Raw genomic sequence first — 9,135 nt, forward strand, 5'->3', positions numbered from 1 at the left:
TCCGGTTTTACTGGATCGTATTGGAGACCAATGCGAACCAGGAAGCTTCACAATAGCATTTTTAGTCTACCCCCGTGAATTAGATATAGACAGATATATTCTTCTCCGGTAACCTTTTCTTTTATCTTCATCCTTCTGCTTTTTGTTTCCCTCTGGAAGGGAACTGAGTTGCTGACGGCATTTTGGGGCCTTTGCTGGGTGGGGGCTAATCATTTCTTATCATCTGTGGGTCCCGAATTGATCCACAGCAAGCCATAGCGAGATGGTTAATCGTTAAAGGACTCCCCACATCTAAGATGCGGGTAAGACATTCGAACCTTTTTGTTCCTCATTATATCTCAACGAGGCTCTTTCAACCTGGCCTTAACAATTCTATACCGAGTTGCCACATAAACAGCTATTAAAGCACATTTTGTCGTAGGATCTACGAATATGCAGGCCCTGATGTCTTGGTAAATATGCCTAGGTTCAGTTATTATCACAAGGATAGTTTTGTTGAGATAACTCCTTTCAGGGTGACCATACGCAAAATAGACCTCAATTCTTTTCTACGCGGCCAATCAGTGGCTAAAACGTACCAAGTGTGAGGACATTTCCCGATTGGTCCACAGCGAGCCTCAGCCAGATGTTCCCAGAGTCAGCCTACCAATCATAGAATAGAGAACTCTCCACAATGTCCAAGATTTAAATTTTGAGCCCCTCTTGGCTCTCAGGGAGCCTAGGGAGTCTCAGCCAGGCTCTCAGCCACCACTGTAAATCTGCTCTGATAGATACGTGAAAAAACATATATGCCTCGCTGTAGGATGTATAAGTATATGGACCTGCCCCCTCGATAGGTATGCTCTTCTGCTTTTTGGATTACTTGCTTTGTATCTGTCCTTAAATTCAAGAACTTGCTATTCTCTGTGTTACTCGACACCTTGAGTCCTAGCAGTACTCTAACTTTCAATAGGCTCACAACAGTGCCCAATAAAGAAGGAAGCTGCTCATTAATATACTAGAAAAGGCAAATTTCGATTCGAAGGTCTTTTTCTGATTTCCTAATTTCTTGAAAAGCCCGCCCCGTTCGCCCGGTCGTCGCGTTGTACGGCCTCGGCAATATCAGTCCCATCCAAAACCAAGTTATCGTGAAAATCAATGGATAACAACCGTGTGACTACAGGGGCAAAAAGGAAACAAGAAGCCGACGAAATTTCCTCTACTTCAGAAGACTATACCTCTACTGAGAGCAGCGAATACGATCGCTCCGAGGACGCCTCTGATGATGAGTTCATGCCTGATCGCAAATACAAGACTACCTTGGTTGAGAACGAATTTCTCCCTAATGATGGTACAAACCGGGCTCTCAAAATCGAGATTGTGATCTCACCGCATGTCTGGCGAGATAATATAACTGCCAAGTGCACCCACAAAGGCAAGGTGATCGGGCGTGCCATTGCCCGATTCATTTACCGGGCAATGATCACTAAAAACTTTTGGGAAAAATTGGATGAATACAGCCAGGATACAGGGTATGTAGCGTGGACGGTTTTTAACCGGTATGGCTTTCTCAGGGAGAAGTTCAAATCGCATCCCGTGCACCGAGGAACGGGAGTGTGGGGATCCGAGCTTGACGACGGCCCACTTCTCCTAATTGAAGAAGTGTATGTTATGGATGTGGAATGGCGGAGGAAGGGTATAGGACGCGCGATGGTCAGACAGCTCCTCGTGGTCGGTGAGAAGTGCATGAACAGCGCAAAGCCAATGGATACGTCGCCCAGACGCATAGCCCGGCAATTCGGCTCGGTTACGCGGTTTCAGAAGTTGAGCACAGTCCATGCGCTTGTGATACCTGGATGGCTTACAAAAGATGTTGAGCCTCAATATGTCGGCAAGTCGAAGCGTCAAAAAAATGAAATCAATATTCAAGCAAGCAACACAGCCGTTTCATTCTATAGATCTCTTGGATTTCGACGCATCGGCTCCTCACCATGTTTTGCGTACTCGTTCAATCCGAACCATAGAGCACAATCAATTGCCCCTGACATGGACTTTGATCCCCAGATGGAACCTCTGGACGACTGGGAAGAGGAGACAGGAATGGGAGATTATATCATCCCATACGGGGTAGAAATTCAGCTCGGAGAGAGGACTTTGTCAGCAATGCAAAAAGAATTTCCACTGCACCATGCTGCAACTACCCTTCCTGATCTCGAGTGCATGGAGTACCTTAAGAAAGTTACTGCCGAAAATGAGATCAACTTGACTATAGTGGACCGCACGCACAAGACTCTTCTGCACATCCTTGCGCGCAGACTGAAGCCGGAAAGCATAAGGTGGCTCCTGGCGCATGTCGACGCGGCAAGTTCATGGAAGTCGGCGCGCGATATAAATGGCGATTCCCCTCTGGATGTGCTCAAAGACTTCCTCGAAGATATACGAACTAAAAGACTGGTCTACATGGGAAATCTGGATGTTTCAGACGACTTTCGGGGGTATCCTGCTGCCGCGGTAGAGTGCCTCTCCTTGCTTGATGACACTCTCAGCCCGGACCTTTCCGTTTCTCACCTAAAATACGGATGCACTTGCGGTCAATGTATTGGAGGATTCCTCTCGCCACGGATGAAGCTGGCCTTGCTCACTAAAGCGGAAATTCTATATGATATGCTCTCATACGGGATTGATGATGGTCAGACCTGGGTCGAATGGAATGATTCCCGGCTTGAAAATGTCGCTTATGATGTTCAACAACATTTTAAAACGAACAAATCGATTCGTCAGGGGTATACAAATATATTTTCTCGTGTGTGTGACTGCTTTCAGTCCAATCTTGCTCCCTCTGTTGAGAATATATTACAAGCGGTCGAGCAGTGGAATGAGTGGCCCCCCGTGACACGCAACTATCTTACTCGAGCTGGTGATCTCCCTGGTATAAGGGCTGCCGTTACGTGTATATTTGATGAAGCACACAGCATGGATGACCGAACCGGGAACGGTGAATTCCAAAAATTGTATGATAGTGAATATTCCATCTTGAGTGTCTGTCGCAATGACCGTGAATTCAAATTTGTGGCGCGGGCTTGTGGCTTTGACCTTGAATTGGAGTGAATATGTTCCTTTGACCGCTATATATATTTTACATACAAGATTGACCCTATGCCAACCATATCCAGGAAGCCTGGTTGTGATTGTCTGTTACGGGACACGAGATAGAAGTTGCTACTTGATAATTAGCCAGAGTCTTTATCTCTAGTCCCTGCAAGATCATGTAAAGCCTTTTTACAGAGACCCTAGAGGACTACTTATACTTATTCCTAATAAATAGGAGTGGTTGATCAGGTTAGTTCTTGCTTCATTAACCTTCAGAGTGGGTAGGTCTTATCCGGTTACTACTAGCATTCTATAGTGCTTGCAGCTCAGGAGCCTGGATCCATGAGTAAATGTTTAAGAGAGGGAATTCCGAAATACAGCATCACCCTGATCGGTTGAGTGTGATCCATCAGCATATCCTTATATCAAGAACCATGGCTTGGTCCACTACGAGAACCGGTGATTCCCGAGGACCTGAGTCACTGGATGTTTCTACACAAGCTGTCACATAGCGGCACACCTTTCAGGACTGCAGGGCCACACTACTCTGATCCTTGTTTTATATCCAAGTGTTTCTAAATAGCGTAAAACAGTTATTCAATATTCAAATAGTAAAGGTATATGTGATAATTTCAAATTGATTAGGGGTCGCCAAGAGCATTTCTGAGTTTATGGCGAAGACAAATCGAAGAAACTCAATCCTTTTGTGATATCACCAGGCAAATTTATCAGGAGAGAACGGGAGGATGAATCCCGACCTTTGGGGGTGGGATGGTACCCCGAATATCGCGAGTATTCAGCATAACCCCAATTATAACAACACAATCGTGGGGACTTAAAAGAACATACTGTCCCCTCGAGCCCATGGTAACTTAGGCCAGGAAAATGAGGCTCAGTTTGTAGAGAGAGTAGAGCATTGGAATGCATATGCTTCGTCAGAGCCCCAAACAGGGTTGAGCTGCAATCAAAAGAGCACCCTCTGCTTCCGTCTAGGAACGCATCACGATGGCTGTTGAGTGAAGAAAGAATAGCAAGAATCGCTTTCTCTCTGCGGCTGTTTATATAATCTGCGTAAAAGTTATGATATGCTTCCTATAAATCATAATATCTGAGGCCCTACTGATAGCTTTTCCTGGGATTGGCAAACCAAGGCTTGTAATTAGACCGCTGCTCTGCGATATGGCCATTGCTGTAGATTTTTCAAACTCGGTTGGTAATGCGAATATCCATGATACCCATAGCCAGAGCATCGAATCGCGTGAATAAGTTTCAGGGAATTTTTCTTTCAAAGTGTTGATCCACCTGTCCACAAAATATCGGACAAGCGCCTGACATTCATAGTAGTCTGCTAAAATACCTATTTTTGCAAGCAATTCGAGGCTCACCTGTCGGGGAAGATTTTGAGGCTGACAATGAAATATGTCCATCAAAATTATGAAGGCTTCAAGATCCCAACCGAATACAGTAATCTCCACTGAGCCTTTTTTGAGTAGGAGAAAGCTTTCTTGCCAGCCACCTGTAAGTGTTTTTTTAAACACAGGAGAGGACAGAATCAAGTGCTTTGCGGACACCTGGATGCGAAAGCAGTCCTCATCTTTATGCTCCTCACCATCAGAAGCCTGCTTGGCAGCTTCACTGTCTTCCACATGTCCATGTTCAATTTCGTCTCCGGATGAGGGAATCGTGTATGTTCCGTCAAATTGCGTTCCTACAGCGGCAGATTCAGCCGTAGGTTCAGCATGCCTTCTTGTTCCGGGAGGATCGTCAGAAGCTTCACCAGTATCAGGCGGGGCGGGATTTGTAATTTGCTGTTTTCGTTTCTTTTTATACTTCTTCGTTCTTTTTGCATTTGTTTTGTGAGACTTTTCGGGAGCAGTGTCATTGGTAGCGCCGAGTTTCTGCTCAGCTGCAAGAGGCTTTAACAATTCGTCTTCCGTCTTTCCTTCACTCCAGGGTGCAAAGGGGTAGCTTGGACATATCAAAATTATAATAACCTCGCCCTCACTGTCAACAACAAGTGTTGTCTCATTCATGGCGTTATTTGAAATTTCGAGAAAGCCAGAGGATCCGGATTGTCAGGACCCGATAAATTTTGTAGGGAAATAGACACCTGAGGAAATTCGACATTCACCAGTTCCGATTAAATCAGTGCCCCTCATCATTCCATAACGTGGCTCTGTATAAGTGGCCAATCACCAATTGGAAGGATTTGACCATCCTGCAGTAACAGGGATCCAACGCTCACGACTTAATTGGACTCAAACAATAAGGCACCATTGCATGTCATAGCACAGAGGATGGATGTAATATACGTATGGTAAAAAATCCTGTTCTGGTAGTATTAGCCCGATAGTTGATGCACGTTATATTTTGGGACTATTCTGCAATTTCTTTATTAAAATCAATTGCGAGAAAAAGTGCCCTGCACAGTATTGGCATAAATATTAGTTGGATATTGATATTAGTCTATCAGTATATTATTTGTGGAGTACGTAAGATGATGCCAGTGAGAACAATTATGGTTGAAGACACTGAAGGCAGTTATCTACGATGGTAGCAATACCAATTTGTTATGGGTGTTGCTAATAGGGAACTGCATAGTATCAGGAACTACTACTATACGAGGTCTGGTGGTCACGCATATTTCCACATGAGCAAGCAGCCCGCCAAAGCACATTGTACCAGAAACGAATATTCATGCTTGTCCTCCGTCCATGGAGATGCCTCGAATTACTCTCTGGTGTTCTGGAATACCGTTCTCGGCCAAGTAGGCTGTCGCTTCTTCAAGGGTTGAGAAGCCCTTGAAAATTGAGCGTGGATGCTTGTTGACTAAACATTTCGTCTCATCCCTATAATATACTGTCAGCAAGAGTAGACACTGCGGGGTTAATTGCCCTCCTAAGTAGTAGCGTATAATTACCAAGACAAAAAAATGTCTGGGGCAGGAGGGCGTCCTTGAGCAACCGCGTAGTATTTTGGTGACGCCATAGGAGTTCAAATCAAACACAAAATCTCAGTTGTAAAAGGACGAAGAGGGATGTACTGAGTATCAATGATATGAACTGTTCTTGAACTCAGACACAGTTATTAAGACCAAAATATATATCTTCGAGACAAAGATGGGATGTGACGTGGCATTCATGAGATCAGACATCGGCGCTAACCAAAATCGGTAGTTCATGAAATATTGCAACCATCGAATTGTCATCAAATGCAGCTTTCTATTCAAGTAGCTTCACAATAGCATTCTTAGTCTACCCCGTGAATTAGATATAGACAGATGTATTCTTCTCCAGTAGCCTTTTCTTTTTATCTTCTCCCTTCTGCTTTTTGTTTCCCTCCGGAAGAGGACTGAGTCGCTGACAACATTTTGGGGCATTTGCTGGGTGAGGGCTAATCATTTCTTATCATCTGTGGGTCCCGAATTGATCCACAGCGAGCCACAGCGAGATGGTTTCCAAAGTAAGCCAGCCTACCAATCGTTAAAGGACTCCCCACATCTAAGATGCGGGTAAGACATTCGAACCTTTTTGTTCCTCATTAAATCTCAACGAGGCTCTTTCAACCTGGCCTTAACAAATTCTATACCGAGTTGCCACAAGGACAGCCATTAGAGCGCGTTGTCGTAGGATCAATGAATATGTCGGCCCTGATGTCTTGGTAAATATGCCTAGGTTCAGTTATTATCACAAGGATAGTTTTGTTGAGGATGACTCCTTTCAGGGTGACCATAAGCAAATGGGCCTCGTTTCTTTCTATGCGGCCAATCAGTGGCTAAAACGTACTAGGTGTGAGTACATTTCCCGACTGGTCCACAGCGAGCCTCAGCCAGATGTTCCCAAAGTCGGCCTACCAATCGTCGATAGAGAACTCTCCACATTACTAAATATGTAGGGAACAACATTCAGGCCCTTTGGCTCTCAGGGAGACTAAGAAGTCTCAGCCAGGCTCTCTCAGTCAGCCTTTAACCATTCCAAACCTGTTCTAATTGCCACATAAAAGAACATATACACCTTGCTGTAGGGCGTATAAGTATACAGAACCTGCTGCCTCGATAGGTATGCTCTCACGCTTTTTGTAGTCCTCGTTGAAGAGTATTTCCTGGATTATTTGCTCTACATACATTTGCCTTGGAAATTGCTGAGCGAGTTCTTCTCTGCTGTGTTAAACGGATATTAACGATATTTTCTTTCATTACATCCACCCTTACACAACCACCATGTACGACCCTGTGGTTATTGGAAAAGATTGTGCTAGTAAGCCAGATCGATATGATGATGCGTTGGACATCGAGAGAAGACGACTACGTCAGCATCTTGGGCTCGGCCCAAAACCCGGTGATCCGCCATCCAATACACCGCAAACACAGCCTTTATTCTTTACAGTATCGAGACGGCGCCTGACTCTAGAGGAGCCAAATGCAAACTTCCCATCTGTGGAAATAATATATGGCCCGGCGATTTACGTCTTTCGTTAAACCCTGCAATGAGTTATGGTGGACGGTACAGATCGTCAGCTGGTGAGTCGTAAAAGACCAACCCTATGACTAGCGTTCAATGGGGAGAGATAATAATATCTATCAGACTATTACCATATATATTATTTCGAGAAAATCGCCGATTTCTCCCAAGCAGATTTCCTAGATCGAATCCAGCCGTTGACCCGCAACACCTGGAAGCTTCGGGGCCTCAAAGCGGGAAATGTCGTCCTAAGCGGCATTTACCTTGTACCTGGAGGAGTCGAACGACTGGTCCTTCAATGGAAAGTCACCCTTGGGAAATGGATGGATAAGCGCGACGGGGTCTACGATGAGTCGAATCGGCTTAGCGAAGAGTTTGAAGCCTTGCTGCGTAAGGCGGGATCGGCAGAATATCCAAATCTGGCGAGACCGGAGGGGATGTCTTTTTTTGAGTATCAAAATCTCCTTTCTCATCTCGCACCGTATGAGAGCGATGGCTCCGGCGATACAGAAGAGTGGAATTTATTTACAGCTTACCTTGATTCGACAGCGGAGGCACTGGATAAGCCGCACTCGTTAAGTACTATGCTCCAGCGCTGGCAGAATGATGCGGTGAGTTCGAAAAACAGTCTTCTTGGAATTTTGAAGCTGATCTCATAGCAAGGCCCTTGCTGGAAAGGAGGGGCGTGAACTAGATGAAGCTGCCAAGGAAGCCAGACACCAGCTTGGCAAGAAGGCAGTGCGAGCCCTTCAACGTTTGTCCGCCATTCTAATGCCCCAGACTAGCTTCGTCCATGATGCATTCTTCGGATAACAACAGTGGTGGAACGGAGGGGGCTTTCAATCGATAGACAGATAGTTCAGCAAAGATGTCATGTTGGAAGGATGTGGACCCTTAGCTTATTGGTCCATAAATACTTTTGACAATCCTTTTGCCATGCCACTGCCAAAGCCTTAGTATAATAAGATTATTGAGCAACCACCTCTTAACTCACAAGAGTTACTATCCATATGTAGTCTAGCTCGATGTGATTGGGTACCATAAATAATATAACGCTAAATATGTAACTATAATCTGGACTGACATTTCCGGTGACTCATGGGCTTATCTAAGATAGCTGTGCATAGTTAACTAGTTAATTCTCGGAAACTTATACGTGGTTGTCGACGACTTGTTGCTATAGCAGCATTTGCCTGCCCACCATACTCGATAAGGGAAATGCATTAAAAATGGAAATGCTACGTGAGATTGCTACAGTGATATATCTAGGGATGAAATATCAACAACCCAAGCATGTGCAACGCGCTACATTCTTTGGTTCGCGATGAATGATCGTCCGAATGTTTACTTCACTTCTTGCGGTTCGATAGGTGGAATAGATATTCCTCGCAGATGTTCATGGCTGCAAGGAAGAGAAGAATTTTATCTCCATGACTACAAAAGTGTGTTGTATACAGGTAAAGCTGGAATATAAGAGAGCCTGCAAAACACATGAACAGCTACAGCGGACTAATGTTCTCTTAGAGACTATAATTTCATGTATCAACGTCTGATATGGTTGCTTACAACATGAAAGAAAGCCAAGCGCTCGCAGATCCGGCCTTGC

The 9,135-nt window shown here is 44.8% G+C and overlaps 4 protein-coding genes across 4 annotated transcripts; 2 read left to right on the forward strand and 2 right to left on the reverse strand.

Moving 5' to 3' along the window:
- The first annotated feature begins 764 nt into the window (after positions 1 to 764).
- On the forward strand, positions 765 to 3,096 carry BDV37DRAFT_93183 (uncharacterized protein). The gene is made up of 2 exons (XM_032091462.1): positions 765 to 836; positions 953 to 3,096. The coding sequence occupies exon 2, from the start codon at positions 1,138 to 1,140 to the stop codon at positions 3,085 to 3,087; it is 1,950 nt and encodes a 649-aa protein (XP_031934151.1). The 5' UTR covers positions 765 to 836; positions 953 to 1,137; the 3' UTR covers positions 3,088 to 3,096.
- Positions 3,097 to 3,738: 642 nt separating this feature from the next.
- BDV37DRAFT_277353 (uncharacterized protein) lies at positions 3,739 to 5,102 on the reverse strand (the record flags this gene model as incomplete). The annotated part of the gene is made up of 4 exons (XM_032085748.1): positions 3,739 to 4,136; positions 4,190 to 4,274; positions 4,305 to 4,908; positions 4,993 to 5,102. The coding sequence occupies 4 exons, from the start codon at positions 5,100 to 5,102 to the stop codon at positions 3,739 to 3,741; spliced, it is 1,197 nt and encodes a 398-aa protein (XP_031934152.1).
- A 542-nt stretch (positions 5,103 to 5,644) lies between these two features.
- BDV37DRAFT_267258 (RNase H1/viroplasmin domain-containing protein) lies at positions 5,645 to 6,200 on the reverse strand. The gene is made up of 2 exons (XM_032084012.1): positions 5,990 to 6,200; positions 5,645 to 5,918 (listed from the first exon to the last, which is right to left on the reverse strand). The coding sequence occupies exons 1-2, from the start codon at positions 6,055 to 6,057 to the stop codon at positions 5,765 to 5,767; spliced, it is 222 nt and encodes a 73-aa protein (XP_031934153.1). The 5' UTR covers positions 6,058 to 6,200; the 3' UTR covers positions 5,645 to 5,764.
- Positions 6,201 to 7,288: 1,088 nt separating this feature from the next.
- Positions 7,289 to 8,457, forward strand: BDV37DRAFT_293200 (uncharacterized protein; the record flags this gene model as incomplete). The annotated part of the gene is made up of 4 exons (XM_032089358.1): positions 7,289 to 7,406; positions 7,439 to 7,588; positions 7,653 to 8,140; positions 8,193 to 8,457. The coding sequence occupies 4 exons, from the start codon at positions 7,289 to 7,291 to the stop codon at positions 8,340 to 8,342; spliced, it is 906 nt and encodes a 301-aa protein (XP_031934154.1). The 3' UTR covers positions 8,343 to 8,457.
- Positions 8,458 to 9,135: the final 678 nt, after the last annotated feature.

The sequence above is a fragment of the Aspergillus pseudonomiae genome (genome assembly GCF_009193645.1).
Source record: "Aspergillus pseudonomiae strain CBS 119388 unplaced genomic scaffold BDV37scaffold_236, whole genome shotgun sequence".
NCBI classification, from domain to species: Eukaryota; Fungi; Ascomycota; class Eurotiomycetes; order Eurotiales; family Aspergillaceae; genus Aspergillus; species Aspergillus pseudonomiae.

Bases quoted from the DNA above. Each gene is read 5' to 3' on its own strand.
- BDV37DRAFT_93183 (XM_032091462.1), top strand. From the start codon at position 1,138: ATGGATAACAACCGTGTGACTACAGGGGCAAAAAGGAAACAAGAAGCC.
- BDV37DRAFT_267258 (XM_032084012.1), bottom strand. From the start codon at position 6,057: ATGGCGTCACCAAAATACTACGCGGTTGCTCAAGGACGCCCTCCTGCC. The intron at 5,919-5,989 runs GTAATTATACGC...AGTATATTATAG, and splicing joins CCAGACATTTTTTTGTCTTG to GGATGAGACGAAATGTTTAG.